Genomic DNA, 17,826 nt, shown 5'->3' on the forward strand with positions numbered 1-17,826 from the left:
GTCATCAAACATTCCTCGACAGTATTAGTCGATTATGAGCATGCACCTAGAGAAAACTCTTTACCCATTGCAATGCATCTATCTTCCATATTAAAATTCAAAGCCAATTTCCTATATCACCTTCCATATCCTTAACTTTAATATTTGGGATAATCAAATGGGGTGCTCGACAATGGTGTAAAAAAGGGCCAATATCTCAAATCCATGTCTTCCTAAAAGCGAACTTCCTCACCATCTCCAATTGACCAATACACATTCTCCTTTAAAGTGGCCCAAATTTTCGAAATTGATCTCCAAACAACAGAGAAATTAGGCTAGTAAATGTTATTCGAAATTCCATCACCAATCTTATCTTTATTGGTGAGAATTTGATAGCCAAGTCTCATCATAAAAAATGTATTAGGGTCTTTCAATTCCACAAGCTAAGTCTTCCATTGATGGTCTGTTAGAAACAATCACTCCAACTCAATAAAGAAGATTTTCTTATATTATTGTTTGATTCTCATACAAAACTACGAACTCATTCACTCTATTTCTTAGCACATTCCAGTGCAAATGATCGTTGTTGGAAAAATAGGTTATGAACAATAGTTCTTGTTGCACAACAGAATTTTAAATTTTTCATAAAATTGAACTTGGTTGTGACATCTATAGTAATAAAATTCATTAAATTTAGTACATGTAATTTTGATTTCAAATCTTGAATCTAGTTTCTAAATCCTTTTTGGCTTTCAACCGTTATTCTAAAACCCTTGCATACTCAAAGAATCGAACACAAGATAAAAATCGAGACTTTCTAGTCAGAAAATTTAACTTTCTAAGAAAATCCAAAACCAAAAAATTCAATCTCACAAATTTAAATTATAATACAAGGATTATGCAATTATAACCTCACAAATTTATACTACAAGTACTCATGAAAAAATATATTTTTTTTTAGTTCAAAGAAATAATCCAAATAAATTTTTACTAAAATTTGCAAAGTATCCTAATATATTTTCCTTATAATTTTCGGCATCCCATTTTCATTATATATAGAAAAAAAAACACAAGAATCCTACTAGAATAAAGAGAGGAGAAAATAATATTTTAATAGAAAACTAGAGTTCTACTAAAACTCCAACAGGGATGGGCACTTGGGCAGTAAGCATAGGGAGACCCTTCCTATGTGTGTCATCCACTTGTCCATAATTTGGCTTTCTAGCTATTTCATATATTGGGTACAATTGTATCTACAGTAGAGGTGCTCATGGGCCAGGCCGGGCCGGGCCGGGCCCAGGAAAATTTTTTGACCCGTGTCCTAGGCCCGGGCCCGGCCTGAAATATAGGCCTAGAATTTTGCCCAGGCCCGGCCTGAGAAAAAAATCATAAGCCCAGGCCCGGCCCATTTTTTAAATAAATACCAAAAATTTATTTTAAAAATTAAAACAAAAAATAAAAAAAAGTATTTTAAAAATATTTTAAAATTAAAAAAATTAAAAAAGTATTTTAAAAATTTAAAAAATTTAAAAAATTTAAAAAAAGTTGTTTAAAAGTTTTTTAAAATTAAAAAAATAAAAATATTTATTATATTCGGGCCGGGCCGGGCTCGGGCCAAAAAAGTGGTGCCCGAGGCCCGGCCCGTTTTTAAATCGGGCCTCATTTTTTTGCCCAAGCCCATATTTCGGGCCTATATTTTTACCCAAATCCTCCCATATTTCGGGCGGGCCGTCGGGCCGGGCCGCCCGGCCCATGAGCACCTCTAATCTACAGTTCAATTTTAAATTAAAACAAGCTCATATAATTATCCAACCCAATAACTAATTTTTTATTCTCAAAATATTAATTCATTGGTTAGTTAAAATTTAATTAATCTAATTAAATTATTTTTTAAACTCAATTCTAATCTCATTAAAGTAATCACGACTTTATCGTATTATAATGAGTAAATAAATTAAATTGTTTTGTTTAATAAAACTGCAATACTATTTAATTTAACTTTTCACTTTTGACTCAATTATTTTATTACATTTAATTAAATTAATTTTAAGTCATCTCTTGTTGCTTCGAGAAAATGCATTTACTGTGGACAATAATTCATGCAATTTAGTTTTTATACATCGTTTTCATTCATTTATCAAAATGGTTCTTTTTGTGCAATTCATTCAGAGTTATATTGAGCTAGCGGAGGGACCAATCAGACTTATATAATTAGGGCTTAAATAGTTTGTAATTAAACTCCAACTTTTCATTTATTAATCACAAATTATTTCGTCATTGAGTTAACCCATTATATACAAAAGCAACCTAAATTTATGTTTTTTTCAATAACATTGTCATCTGTGTGTTTCCCTCATAATGTATCATTGATCCCTTCGAGTTAAATTTTGTTCATTCAATATGATTCTATTTTATGTCATTGTCATTATTGCATCTTCCACAATGAAAAAGATTATTGCTAACAAATAGAAATGATTATCATTTGTCCCAGATGAATAACCCATGACCGTGTTCCTTTTTCATAATTCATATAATGCCAGTAAGAGAATACCATTTACTCTTTAATTGAGCTATGAACTCTACTATTGTAAATGAAGTCATGCTATATATAAGTCATACACTCAATTTACCAACTTTAAGCTTCGATACCAAAGGAACACAAACTTTCAATATATCAAAGTACGTGAGTTAGGTATACCCTAGTCAGTCACTTACTCAAGATTGAGGTAAGTTACACTATGAACTTCACAAGTAATAAATTCATAAACGGATTCAGAATAAATTCTACTTGAGTCTTATCTGATGTTTTTCAATCTAGGCAATTACACCTATGTCTTTATGTCTTGGAGTCAACTATCACGATACACAATATAATGTCTCTCCACAAGTCGACTTAGAAACAACATAATAAGTCTCATGAATCAATTGTTCATCTTGATTCTATAAACTATGAACAATTTAGATGACTTACTAATATAAGTTATCTTGTCACATCATAATCTTAATATATGATGCAACCTAATATTAATTAAACTTTTAAATAATTAATCGTGAATGTTTGATTTGCTTTTATGAAAAAAATTTATTGAAAACAATCTTACAAAAAAATATAATAAATTAATTATAAAATTTTAATTTTTAGTCAATTCAAAACTACAAATAAAATAACCAAATTATTACATTTAAGGCATAAAATCCAATGATTGTATAAATCAATTAAGGATTGCCATAATCACTTCTTTGGTAAAAGTGATATGTCCCCAAGTTTGATGTCTCATCCATTTAATTTATTACGCACTTCATCAATCAAGAATTGATATTGATGACCCTTTCATGGAATAGGGGAACACCTAAATGACTTTTGAAAACCCAACATCTAAGAGGTCTCAACCTCATAACATTCGTAGAGAATAAGATATCTATGCCCAAAAGTACACGCATGATTGTTCCAAAATATTCCTAGCACTGCTTGCTTGGATTAGGCCAGCTTTACAAAATAAAACAAGATCACAAGTGAAAAGCAAAGGTCCTTCACGAGATAACCTGATTGATTTCCAAATCCCCTATCAACAACCAAACCGATACTATCTCTCCAACGTTCATTACCTTGAACCATCGTGCTTCCATTTCACTTTACTTGCATTGACGAGGTAATAACATATTATTGATTAGAGATAGTAATAGAACGAGACGTAGACGTTATTACCACTTTACAATTAGCACGCTTTGTTCCACCACCCGTCCCGTTTTATTATAGATGTATTATTTTGAAAACTGTCACCACCTTCATGGATGTTGGATACATCCACTTTCGTTTTGCTCCGTTTCAATCTAATTTTTGCTACTTATTTTTAATTTTTTTAAAGTCAAGTAAATATTCAAACATAATTCTTCAAAATAATATATTTAAGCATAAAATATATGAATTTTTCTATAATATATTATTAAAATTTACCCTTTTAATAGTTATATATACAATGATAAAATGATAATTTTATATAGTGCAGTAGAACAGAACAAAATAGAGGTGCTCATGGGCCGGGCGGCCCGGCCTGGCTCGACGGCCCGCCCGAAATATGGGAGGGTTTGGGTAAAAATATAGGCCCGAAATATGGGCTCGGGCAAAAAAACGAGACCGGATTAAAAAACGGACCGGGCCTCGGGCACCACTTTTTTGGCCGAGCCCGGCTCGGCCCGGCCCGAATATAATAAATATTTTTATTTTTTTAAATTTTAAAATACTTTTAAAATACTTTTTTTAAATTTTTTAAATTTTAAAATATTTTTAAAATACTTTTTTTAATTTTTGTTTTAATTTTTAAAATAAAATTTTGGTATTTATTTAAAAAATTGGCCGGGCCAGGCCCGGGCTTATGAATTTTTTCCCAGGCTGGGCCTGGGCAAAATTCTAGGCCCATATTTTGGACCGGGCGGAAATTTTTTATGGGCCCGGCCCATGAGCACCTCTAGAACAGAACAAGTAAATCGATTTAAATCGAATTTTGCTATATATTCATAATCAACTCACACCCTCGGTAGAATAGAATATCTTTGGGCACAACCTATTTTATATATTAATATATTATTAAAAGTTTCTTAAAAGTATTTTTTAATTTTCTTTTTATATTTTTAAACTTCTTATTTTAATTTTTATAATTTTTTTTTTAACTTTTCTTGAAATGATTTGATATAAACATATACATGTCAATGTTTACAAGGTTTTATGCCACGGAAAAGAATTCAAGGGATGTAATGCTTGAAGTGACTTAAGTAAATCATTCTAACAAGAGAGAAAAGAGAATAAAGGTACTAAGATGAGAATACAAGAATGATTTAAGTAGCAATTTGTCATTTAAACTTTTAATTTAATAATAATTAAAAATTACTGAAGATAAAAAATAAATAAATAAATAAATAAAATACTAATTAATCTTCATTTAAATTTACTTAATAAATAAATATAAAGATTTTGGATACTTTTTCAAATGAAAAAGTGATGAACTGATATTCATTGCATTTCATCATGGCTGAAAAAACGTAGTATAATTACCGGAACAAAGTATACCAACACAACCCAAATCAGTCTCCAAGGGATCAGAATGCAAATCTCATAAAAGAATAAAGCAAAACTTGGGAAAACTTATTGTTATTACATCCACTAAAGTAAAGCTCAAGATAACAAAATACTTGTAAAGAGAAGACTGACTAATATAAGGGTTGAATTCTTTTCTCAAGATCCTCTTCATTGTCCACTTACCTCTTCAGTGTGCCATTTTTTGTGTGCATACCTGGAGAAACCATCTTCAATCCAGCTTTACCGAAGAGAATAAGTAATGCACAAACCAGAAAGAAGAAAGGAATCCAACTGTGCCAGTTGCGAACATGATTGTGAGAACCATGAAGAGAGAATACCCCAAGTACAGAGTAGCCGAGACAGGTCCACTCAAGCTCTTAAGATCAAATATGAGATAGTTTATGGAGTACAGGAAGATGTAGATGGCAACTGAGCCGGATGCAAAGAACGATTTCCACCACCATTTCCAGTCCTCCACACACAGATGCATGTAAGTTAACACCAAAGATACTTCAGCGCAAACCACAACAAGTAAGACCAGAACAATGAACAGAAACCCAAAGACATAGTACACTCGTCCCATCCAAATGCTAGACATGATGAAGAAAAGCTCGATGAAAAGGGTACCAAAAGGTAGAGTCCCAGCACCAAGAACTAACAACCAGGATGGGTACTTTTGAGCTGGAATTTCCCGAGGGATTTGGTTGGTTCGAACAGGATATTCGATATGAGGTGCCTTAGCCCCAAAGTATCCACCAACTAGGGTGAGTGGAACCGAGATACAGAACCAAAGTAAAAGTAGAATAACAAAGAGAGAAAATGGAATAGCTCCAGTGCTGCGACTTCCCCACAACAGGAAATTCAAAATGGTTAGAATGAAAAAGGCAATACCGGGGAAGAAACAAGCAGCTTTCCAAGCAACGGAAACCCATCCTTTGTGATCTCCGAAGCCAATTGTTCTCCAAAGACGAACTGCAACGTAGCCAGCTGCAATACCAAGAATCATGTAGGAAAATAGCATACCTGTAATGAGAGTTCCACGGGACGCTGGTGACATAAATCCAAGAGCCGCAAACAATATTGTCACAATTGCCATCCCAAGGATTTGAACTCCATCCCCAACCATAATACACAAAAGGGCAGGATTGGATGGGGCACGGAAAACATCCCCAACAACTAGCTTCCACCCAGACAGCTCCTCGTTCACCATTGCTTGCGCCTCCTTATCAAGCTCCTCATACCGAGTCAGATCCCGCCTGACAGTCCTTAAGAAGATCACAAGGACTATACCGGCGAGGAAAGTGATCACCATAAGAGAATTCAAGATTGAGAACCAATGGACTTTAGCTCCCTCCATCTTCAAATAAGCATCCCAACGAGATGGCCACTTGATATCGCTCTCCTCGAAAGTAACTTCATAGGTGAAGACAATTGGCTCACCTTCCTTGATGGGCATTGACACAGTAGTCGGCTCACATTTAATCGGAGATGGGTATTTTTCATACATTTTCAAGTTCTTAACCAAGTCACCATTATGCACGACACTGCAAGGAACCACCTCAAACCCGACAACCATATAACCAGGAACATCCGATCCCTTATTGCCGACACTAGGGAAACCCTCAACAGCATCCCCAGTCCCCATAACACGGGCTACATTTGTCTCTTCATACTTATGAACAAGTACCTTAAATTTCAAATGATTAAACACATAATACCCATCCTTAATCTTAACACCAATCGGATACCCGGTCCACCTCAACATAAAACCCTCTTTCCTAGTATACCTTATAGCAGGCAGATTATCGAGAATCAAGTTAACTTGATACATCTCGTCAATCCTCTTCGTCAACAACTTAAAATCATCAGACGAGAGCTTATTGGTTTGACACAAGAAGATCTCCGTTTCATTAGTGTGCATCTTAAACCTATATGGTGAGTTCTCAATCCGATCTCCCATGAGAAGCTCACCAAGATTCTCAGCACTATCCTTAACACCCTCTACAGGATTACAAAAGGGTAAACTGTAATAGCTAAAGGGCATTTCAGTATCAATGGAAGTCAAGGAATTCACTTTGACAGACAAATAATTCCCTACCACATGTTTCAGAGGGTAGCTACCAGGCAAATAAAACCCGTACCCAGATTGAAATATCAAGCAAATTGTTAATACCCAGATCCCAAAATTACCCATCACTCCAAATTTTGTCAGATCTGGGAAAACCCAGAACGAGAAATGTGTTTTTTAGCAAAGATACAGGTAAATTTCGATGTGGGTTTTGAGCAAACAATGGGAACAGCACAAAATCTAGCAGTGCATGTAACAATGGAAGGAGAAATAGCATTACCTGCTCCTGCTGAGAGAGCAAAATGAAGAGCCTCTATGAAGAGACTTAAAGTCTGAACATAGAGAGATCTTCAAAATGTTCCTTCTTGGTTTCCAAGGAAAATGCACTTTTGAGAGGACGAGAGTAGCAATGGAAGGCACGATGGCGGGTCTTATATGATTGGGTTTCTTTTTTTTTTCTGAAAAAAACTCTACTACCGACACCATGTTTTGAGTTTTCTTTTTCTCTCTTTTTTCCTCTTGAAGCTTTCTTGAATTACACGTTTTTGACTCTATTAGCTTTTTTAGTGAATATACTAGACAGGTCCTTCTATTATAAGGACTAAATCATATTAGTCCCTCCACTATTATATCGATCAAATAAAGCCATTTCAACCGAGTTACTATTTAATGTTTAAAAATATCATTTCTTATTTAAAGGATTTATATTTTAAAAGCTTTTTATGATTCATAGATTAAATATTTTATTTAGAGTTCAATTGTAAATGAAAAAATAAATTTTCATGTTATCTTTTAAATAATAAATTTTAATTTTTCAATTTGATCTTTTCATTTTTTTAATAGTAAAGGGACTAATTTAATCTAGTCCCTATAATAGAGTGACTTTATAGCTACTTTCACCAATTTTTTGTTCAAGTTTTATCTATAAAAGATCGTTAATTTTTTTCAAGCTTTTTGCCAATGAAATACGATTTATAATTAGATTATTTGATAAATGATAACAAAATCTTAAATGAAATAAAGTAAAATAAAAAATATTCTTTATTAAGTGATAAATAGGTGTTATCTACTTATCATGTTTCACACTTTCTGTAGAAAAAGTTCTATATAATAAATTTCATTACGGGTTATCAAGTATTCAAAAATTAAGTTCTTAAAATTATTATATTTTTTTCTAACACTTTATCAAAAATTTTATTTTATTTCCTGCGTATAGTATATAGTAGTTCGCTTTAAATTTAGTAGATTATTAGATTATTATGCATATTTTAAAAGAATTCTTAAGAATATTGAAAAGTTGGTCCTTTTATTTTAATTTATTAAAATTTAATCCTCATATATTATGAAAATTAATAAGTTAATCCAGTTGTTAGTAAACATAAATTTGAATAGTTGATTTTTTACTTATTCACTCCATATATTATAAAATATAAGGATTGAATTTTGACAAATTAAAATAAATGGATGAAATTGGTAATTAAACCCTTTACTAACTTATATTCTTTGTTCTTTCTAAAAGAAGATCCTACTATGAAATCATTATAAATAATATAGTAAAATATTAATTTATAATTACTCTTCGTATAAAACATTAAATACATTTTTTTATACTTCAGGTCTAGTTTTTCAAGATTCATGGCTGTCCTTCCCAACAATTTCGTCTTCAAAATTTAAACTTAAATCTTCCCATTAAAAGTACAATGTTTCTTACCATTACACTCGGCCACTTGTTAGTAACATCGAATACATTTATTAATTACTAGTTCGAAAGCAATATAAAAACAATATAACTACCTTTAAAGAATAAATTTTAGTTACAATATAGGTTAAAATATGTCATAAATCCTTATACTTTTCATAAATTTAGAATTCAATCCTTATACTTTTATTTCGAGGAATTTAATCCTCTACTTTTCAAATTTAAATATCCGGTTTAGCTTGTTAATTTTTAAAGTGAAATCTTGAAATAAACGGAATGATATAACTAAAAAATGGCATTGTAATGAATATTAATTCAACAAAATAATTTTAACAATATTAACAATTTGGCCTATATTTTGAAATCGAATAGTAAAGAGACTCAATTTCTAGAAATAAAAGTACAAAACCTAAAATTCAAATTCATAAAGAGTATAGGAACTTATAACATATTTTAACCTACAATATAATGTGTAAATCTTAATTTGATACAATTATATATACTTTAACCTATAATATAACACGTGAATATTAATTTAATGCAATTAAACATATAACATTAAGTTTATGTTATATGCATGAGATTTTGATTTTTTTTAAACTTTGTTTAGATTTATTGTTTATATTTTAAAAATAAATAAATTAGGGGTTGGTTTTATTGCTTTTGAAAAATATTATAAAAATTATTTTCATATATTTGCTTCAAATTTAAGTGTCCAATATTATAGTCAAAAAGTATTTCTGAGATATAAAAAGTAAATTTTTAAGTAATAAATTTAAATAAAATTTTAATTATATAAACAATGAAACATATTGTCATATGAATTAGATAATATTTTAATTATTCTATTTTATTGTCTCTAGACTCATATCTTAATTGACAAATTAAAATTTAAAATGTAAAGTAAAAATCTAAATATTAACATGCCAATATGTTGCTGTAAAACACTTAATATTTATAACTACAATTATAAATTAAATGCCCATAAATATTCAAAAATCATGTTTTTCGTGTGTCTACCACTATTGTCGAGTGTTCGATTATTCTAAAGAACTTTAATATGAAATAGAAAGGGCATATGTACCATGATAAATAGATAAATAAAGCTTACACTATACATTAAATAGGAAACCAAATCGAATGAACATGCTACTAGAGATATTAGCAAAGTACTAAAAATTAATTTGTTTAAAAATTTTAAAATTTAATATGAAAATTTATTCAATTATTACTAAATAAGATTTATAAAAATTGACTGTACTTTTAGCTATATGCAATTTTTATACCAAAATTTTAACATTCTAAGTGTAATTAACGAGGATATACTTTATTATAGGATACAACAAATTTTAATAACTTTTTTGTACAATCTTTTACAATTTCTAATCATTTTTATACATTCTTTTATAAATTTTAACAAAATTTCATAATTTTGATATGTTTTATAGCTTCTATTATTTTTACAATTGTTTTGAAATTTCTAACATTTTAAAAATTTAAAAATATTTCTTTAATTTGTGTATTTCTGTATATTTTTTTACCTATTTTTTAAATATAGTATGCCACAGTCTAATTAACTAAAAGGATAGCCAGAAATAGTGTTGGAATGACTCTCAACAAGTTAACTAGGGTTAATATAGCTTAAATCTAGCTCTCTACCCACCACCTAATGAGCAAAGAAAACTCAAATTTTAACCATCATTTTTTAACATTAATGGCCTTGTTTTGGTCAAACCAAGATGGCAATATCATTTAGCACCAAAAAGAAGGTAATGTGATTCAATCATATGGCATTTTTTATTGTTAAAGATGAGCTGTTAAGCCTGTCTTCTACACCATTTGCTTAGCTACATAAAAAAATTATATTCTGATTGGATGCATAAAGAATGAAAGGTATAGCATACAGGCCATGATGCACACGTCTTACCAATTCCAATAATAAAACTAACAATTTAAAAGAACGAAAATTATGTGAATGAAACAGCAACACCGATTTTCACATTTTCCGTCACATGGAAAAGCACTCAGAAATAGAGTGGTTTAAAGCTCCCACATCTCACAAACCATGCCTCAAGTAAGCCTTGAAGGGCTTCCCAATGCACATAGCAAGTCATTTCATGTTTTTTCCACCATGTCTCCATCCTAGAAAGTTAACAACAAATCATGGGGTTTTCCCTCCATGAACAATACCAGAAAGCTTCCAATGGGAAATCTATGATAAACCAGGAAGGATCCAAATGGCTGAAGCTTTTATTACTTCTAAACGTACCGTAAAAGTTAGTGAGGTGAATGTTACGATTTGCTAAATAAAAAATAACTACAAATGCATTGAACTAACCTGAGAAACAGTTCTATTTGAAGGTTGCCTTTTGTATATTCATTTTTATGCATGGCATCTAGTGATTAGCACCTAATCCTCGTGATTTTGGGAGCCTAGAAGCGACCAAAGGATTAACAATGCCTTGTGAATCCTTGCCTAACCCCATACCTTCAACAAAACCCATCTTAGCCATCATTTTGGATCCGAAACCTTTGGTATGCTTTTCAAAGGCTCCAAAAGATTTATGCTGATCCTTCGATGAGTCACCAAAACGTTTGCTATGATTTTCGGAAGCTCCGCCAGATTTATGTACCCTATCTGAGTCACTGCTTGTGCTGGTGAAATTCACACCCAACCCAAGGGATTTAGGCCGCTGTACGACTTCAATAGGCTGTGCCATACCTTGACCATCTTTTCCTAACCCTCCACCTTCAACAAATCCCATTTTAGCCATCATTTTGGATCCAAAACCCTTTGTATGTACCTCGAATGCACCAAACTGTGCTGATCTGATGATACCCTTATGTTCGTAACTTTCTGATGTACCCTCAGGATCGGTAGTTCTGATCTCATCAGTTTCAGATACCATGACGCCACTCGATATAAATGAGACAGGTTGACTTACATAGGAAACCTTTTTCCCACTTCGTCTTTTCTCACCTGATTCACCAATGTTGCTAGAACCGACTTTCTTTAAGCCACTCCCTTTAGCAACCTTCTGTGCTCTTGCTCTGCCTGAATCCAATGCCTTTATATTAAACCCTTCATTAACAGGGAAGTCTGCATCCTCGTCACCAGTTCCAATTAGCTGCAATCCAGAAAATAAAGGGTTATAGGTCTGCTAATTTTCACTAATAGACTACCCAATTACAAGCTCAAACTCTAGAGAGAGCTAACATAGCAAAAGATATATTATTACATACACATAATACTAATAAAATATTATTGCAAAATCCACTGCTTGCAGTGCATAACCTTCAACATTTAGTTAAAAGGAGCTTGGTACCTTTTCCAGGCGAAGTTTGTCACTGGAAGACGGCATGGAAGTATATTGTGTCCGTGTTACTGTCACAAACCTGTAAGGAGAAATGGCATCAGGTTTGAACATCAGATTCCATTCATGCAGTAGTAAAAGACTAATTACCTTTTCTTTCCAGAACCCTGGCATCCGCTAGACAAACGGTAAATTGCAGCTAATCTTCTTACCTACAGTGACCTAAAGTACATCAAATATACTCCAATAGCAGCAAAATAGTCAGCAGCTAGTTAAAAAAGTAAATAAAAGCCTTTCTTTGATGTTGAGTTTTCTCAGAGCTCCACATTGAATTTCAAAGCAGGACTCTTTAATACTTGTTTCAAAATTATCAGGCCTGTTTGCCTTTAAATGCACAAGTTCAATGGCTAATTGACATTTTCAACTCACAAGTTATCCTCTCTGACACTACCGATAATATTTTCCATGCTCAGCCTTCTGATTGAAGAAACTAACTTTCCAAACTATTTGCTAAAATAAGTTGGAGGATAATCCACTCTTCACTTCATACTAACATTCTTCTCCCAGTCATAACCTTAGTTTAAGACCAAGTAAACCTTGTCCCTATTTGATAAAATGAGAACAAGCTATTCCATGCCACTTAACTTAAAATATTATAATGATAATTGCACATTGTTATATATTGGTAGAAAATGATTCATGCCCATAAGATAGGATTAAAAAATCACACAGAAAAAAAGAGGAGCGGGGATGTATTAAGAAAAATCAATTCCGAACCGCGAAAGGTTAGCCATGGGGCCATACCTGTGAACAATCCCGAGGATGCATTGGCTGAAAAGCAAACATATCAACCTGATCCAAAACAATCTGCTCTAATTTCTACAATTCATCAAAACATGGAGCTGTTAATGTCTTGAATCATTCATGGTAACTTAAAATGCATTTAAGAATAACTTAATATCCATTTATTAATTACTTCAATGGTTTCCTCAAAGTGTCCAACCAAACACGCACCAAAAAATGGAGCAGGAGGAGGAGAAGAAGAAGAAAGATGTCATCTCTTTTAGTTTTGTATTTACAGGGAAAGTTTCTACCTCTTGTCATTTGAACTATTAAAAGAAAAGAAAAAGAAAAAATATTATATTTGTTAACCTAAAAGGGACTAGGAACAAAGTCGAACCAGTACTCTATTACTTCTAATTGCTCCTTTATCAACTTGTGTTCATTGTCTTGTATGAAGAGAAAAAGGGATCACTTAAGTAGCCCCCATCTCTGATTATTTCTTCACATGTACAACTTTTTCTGAATCCATTTCAAATATTTTATGACCTAATCAAAATCTTTAAAAGGGAGCATAAGTTGGGAAAATGCAATTCACTTATCCTAACTAAACTTTCTCAAAAGGAAAATCTCAATTATAAATTACAATTTAAGAACCTCAAGGGTGGAGGAAGAAGAAACAAGAAAAATAACACTATGGCAAAAACCTAAAACTTATGACTTGTTACAAATAGAACATGATAAGTAGGCTTGAGAATGTGCAGCAAATAAAGCATGATGAGTAGTCTTAAAATGTTTTTCATTTTACCGAATTAATTTTCTCAAGATCAACACCCCGACGAAGCATTCTTTCACGGCGCTTCACAGCAATCATTTCCTTGCGATGTTTCTTCTTTTCACCTGAAAAGCACCCTTGTAATAAGAAAATATAACGTGGTCTGCGTTCAGGTCTACTAATGTACCATAAAGACCATAATTACAAAATAAGGCTATTTTTAAATAGGCTTCTGACAAATATATTGACATTTTAATTGCCATAATGCAAAATGAAAATAAGAGAAAATGAAGACATCAACATATACCAAATTATTCTATCAATATATAGACACACCAAATTAAATGTCATCACATTGGGAATTTCCAAAAGTTGGGCCACCAAGAATAAGAAAAAAAGAAAGCAGATCGAACTACTAATATAAGTTGAGAAAGTGTAACAAAGGAAATTGTGACAGTGACCCTGAAATGTAGTACAAATTATTTCATCATTTACTTTGTTTTGTTTTTGTTACAAATGAAGGTGAAGTACAGAAAGGAAATGACCCTATCTCTTCCCATAAGACCGAGCCTCGTATTCTCAAGGTCAGAACCTGAGACCTTCGAGTTGAAAATGCAAAGACCGAATTGTTAGGGTTTGAATTGATTTTTATTTCATTTAGAACAGAAGTAATAGTTTAACTGATTATGATTTTCTTCAGAACATCATAAGCATATATCTACAAACAGGGAAGTGACTGAATATGAGATAGTGACTGACAGAATTGAACCAGCTTAACTGTTCATGTCACAATAAGAATCCCAGCACATCTTAGAAACCATAAATCATCATATTCAAATTTCATAAAATAACTAAAGCTTTTTTGAGCTCATTAAAAAATTGAGGGTTTGTCAAGACTTGAATGTAAATGAGAAAACAAATAAATAATAAATATGAAAAAGATGGAACACTCTCTCTTTCGCAGACCTAAGCTAGTTGAGGAGCAACGAATATAATTTGTCCAAGCAGTACATAAAAAAAGAAAAAGGAAAAAGTTATCTTTATACTTCTAATTTCCTTATTTGCCTTTCATTGAAGGTCTATAAAATTCCAACCACATCCAAATTTTGAAGCACAATCTGAAAAGAATCAACTAAAGAAAATGGTTTTAAAGTCAGGCGGAAGACTTAAAGCATACAGATTGAGGTAACCATAAAAAACAATTATTACCAGGAAATTTGCGGGAATTCTTGCTCTTTTGTTCCTGTAAAGGCCAAGACCGAGGCAACTTGGCAACATGTTCCTTTTTAGCAGACATAGTTCTTGGATCCTTTAGTAGCATAAGATCATCCAAGGCTGGTGACCAAGCATCCTTAGCACCTCCAGAGTATTTATTTCTAGACTGATTCTTCTGCATGCCATATTCCCTAGATGCATCTTGGAGAGCAATCCCACCCAGCTTCTCTAATGTCTCATCAAAAGAAGTATTAGAAGAACTATCATCATCGGAATCATTCAAAGCCTGACCTACCAACCACTTGGTATCCAAAACACTATCCTCACCACCAATTCCTTCTAAGTAATCTTCTGCAACCTCTTCATCAATATCTGAATCATCATCTGAAGAAACTACAGAGTCATCACTCTCATATACTCCATCTTGCTCCTCTTGATCAGTTGTTCCAGAGCTTTCATCACCTAGTGAGTTTCCATCATAGTCCTCATCAGTTTCTGCATCAGACATATCTTGAGTATACAATTTCACACCTCCAATTGACAAAAACCCTGCATTTTTCTTTTGGGATAATTCATTAAAAATAAACTCTTCAGCCACGCCGGCATCAACCTTGCTACTACTATTATTATTATTATTATTATTATTATTATTATTATTATTATTATTATTATCATGACCAGCATCAGCTTCTGTCTCAGAGGATGATAAATTAGAACATGCTCCTTCTTGTTCTTCCATTTTCTTTGAGCATGACTCGATTCCACTGGGGGTTGCCTCGGATTCATCATCAAAACCTAATCCTGTGTGTGATTTATCACCTAGTACAAAATCAGAACCATATCCATAAGTATAATTTACAAGACTGGGCTTCGAAGGTGTGGTTTGGTCCATGTAAGCAACAATTTGGCTCTCCTTTGAAAGCAAAATAATAGGATGCAGCTCATCTTTTTTATTATCTCCCTCATGGGCCAGAATATCTGATTCTGGATCCTGTAAGAAATTCACATTAAAAACAATCATCACAATCTACTCAATATAGACGACTTCATCATTACATTTTGGCTGCTTTTCTACAATAATGTGCTGATGCAAGTTATTCTCAGGAGATAGAAGCCTTAAGGAACAAAATACCTAGGCAAAGTAGGAAATAAGAAGACTTCATCATTACCAAGGGTAGTGCAGAGATAACAATTGTCAAACATCGAGATCATATTCCCTCTCAACTCTCGAGTATAATCAAAAATAAAAACTAGAAACCAGAATATGTTCTCCTACATCTTCAGTAAAAAAAAAAAGAAAGAAAAAAGCCAAGGATATCATCTGTAAGTAGGGGCTCATATCAGACTATGTGCTCCTACTTATATCCCAAAATAAAGGCAGAGTTCAGTAACGTTTTCAAAATTGCTTCCTACTAAAAATGCAGCAGGCTATCTTCTACTAATACAAATTACGTCAGTTCAAATAACTAGCAGTGAAAGGGAAAAATTGTTATATCCCATATTTAACTTGTTACAAAACCTCCAAGTTTCTTGAAAACAGTAGAAGCCAGAAATTTAGGCTAAATTTCAACCAGCACAAAAACTAGAATTTGGAAAAAGATGCAGAAAAAGCAATAAATACAGTGAATCAACACAAACAAACCAATTCAGCACCGAAAAATTAAGTAAAACCAAAATCAGTTTTAAATACAATAGATAGCACATTCTAGTTTGCTTACATTATTACAGAGGGGAAGAACGCTTAAATTCATCAAGACTCGAATTATATAAAAAGCAACCAACTTTTAGTGTTCAAAGGAACTTACTTGAAGATCGAGAGAAGGGTACTCATATCTTATAGCACTACCACCAATATTTGTTGATGGCCCTTTTTTTGAAGTAGAAGCCTTTGCCCTATCAGAACCCAACCCAGAAATTCGATTCCCATTTCTTTTCCTTCCTGCAATTCAACAACACCCCATAAGAAAAGCATTTTTCCTTGAAAGAAACTTACTTATTAAGACACAAATCATTTGATGACTCAATTCCCTTAGTCAAAACCCAAAACCAACCCATTTTCTCAGCAATCCAACAAGATAGTAAAGAAAGGGGACCTTGGGAATCCAACTGCCAATCGGATAAAAGACCACCCTCAACAAAAAGAGAGTTCCTGATTCGAGTAGACGAAGATTTGGATCTTCCTCGGCCACTCCTCGTTTTATTTTGGCTGCTGCTGTTGCTGTTGCTGTTGCTGTTGCTGTTCTTATTCTTGTTGTTATTTGATCTTCTCTTATTTCCACCACCTGCCATGGCTTCCGCTTGTTGCCTTTCCTCAAAAGGAATTGAAGAGGGTCCTTCACCTTCCCTTTGGTTTTATCATTTTCTTTTCTTTCTTTTCTGTTTAGTGTTGAAGGATCAATCTGGAGCGTTGATGGAGCCGGGTCAACCCGATTGGGTAGGTCCATGGGGATGACGTGGACGGACATGATGGAATCTGGGCATCGTTTGGTAATCGTGTTGGGTTTGTGCCTATTGGGGCACCCAAAGGCGCAGCGGCTCGCATGTGAAGCTACACGTGTGACTCGTTGGTGTTGTGTGGGTGAACCGAATATCCTCTTTGGGTTCGGTCTTGTTCTTTTTTCCTTTACCTTTCCCAAGGGCAAAGCAAATATTAATTAAAGATGATTTTATTTCCAAAATATTAATTAGTTGACATTAAATAATATCTTCAAAAAGATTGTTAATCCAAAGTTGACTACAAATTGCTTAGTAAAAGCTTAGTGTATTATTTTTCTAAAAAATCATTAAAATGCTTGAAATCCAATTTTTAGGGTTAAATCCATTTATTTCAACCCTACTAATTAATTAGATCCGTCATACAAAAAACAATGAAACTACTGTATTATTATTTAATTATTGTTATTAAAATTTATACTCCTCTTT

General features: G+C 32.8%; 2 protein-coding genes across 2 annotated transcripts; both read right to left on the reverse strand.

Moving 5' to 3' along the window:
• Window positions 1-4,946: 4,946 nt before the first annotated feature.
• Window positions 4,947-7,611, reverse strand: LOC105772973 (transmembrane 9 superfamily member 11). Its single transcript, XM_012594511.2, has one exon. The coding sequence runs from the start codon at window positions 7,245-7,247 to the stop codon at window positions 5,283-5,285; it is 1,965 nt and encodes a 654-aa protein (XP_012449965.1). The 5' UTR covers window positions 7,248-7,611; the 3' UTR covers window positions 4,947-5,282.
• A 3,439-nt stretch (window positions 7,612-11,050) lies between these two features.
• On the reverse strand, window positions 11,051-17,259 carry LOC105773293 (uncharacterized). The gene is made up of 8 exons (XM_052632470.1): window positions 16,998-17,259; window positions 16,710-16,843; window positions 14,899-15,895; window positions 13,723-13,814; window positions 12,939-13,013; window positions 12,285-12,346; window positions 12,147-12,216; window positions 11,051-11,948 (listed from the first exon to the last, which is right to left on the reverse strand). Exons 1-8 carry the CDS (start codon window positions 17,191-17,193, stop codon window positions 11,217-11,219), a joined length of 2,358 nt encoding a protein of 785 aa, XP_052488430.1. The 5' UTR covers window positions 17,194-17,259; the 3' UTR covers window positions 11,051-11,216.
• Window positions 17,260-17,826: the final 567 nt, after the last annotated feature.

This window comes from Gossypium raimondii, chromosome 6, assembly GCF_025698545.1.
Source record: "Gossypium raimondii isolate GPD5lz chromosome 6, ASM2569854v1, whole genome shotgun sequence".
Lineage (NCBI taxonomy): Eukaryota > Viridiplantae > Streptophyta > Magnoliopsida > Malvales > Malvaceae > Gossypium > Gossypium raimondii.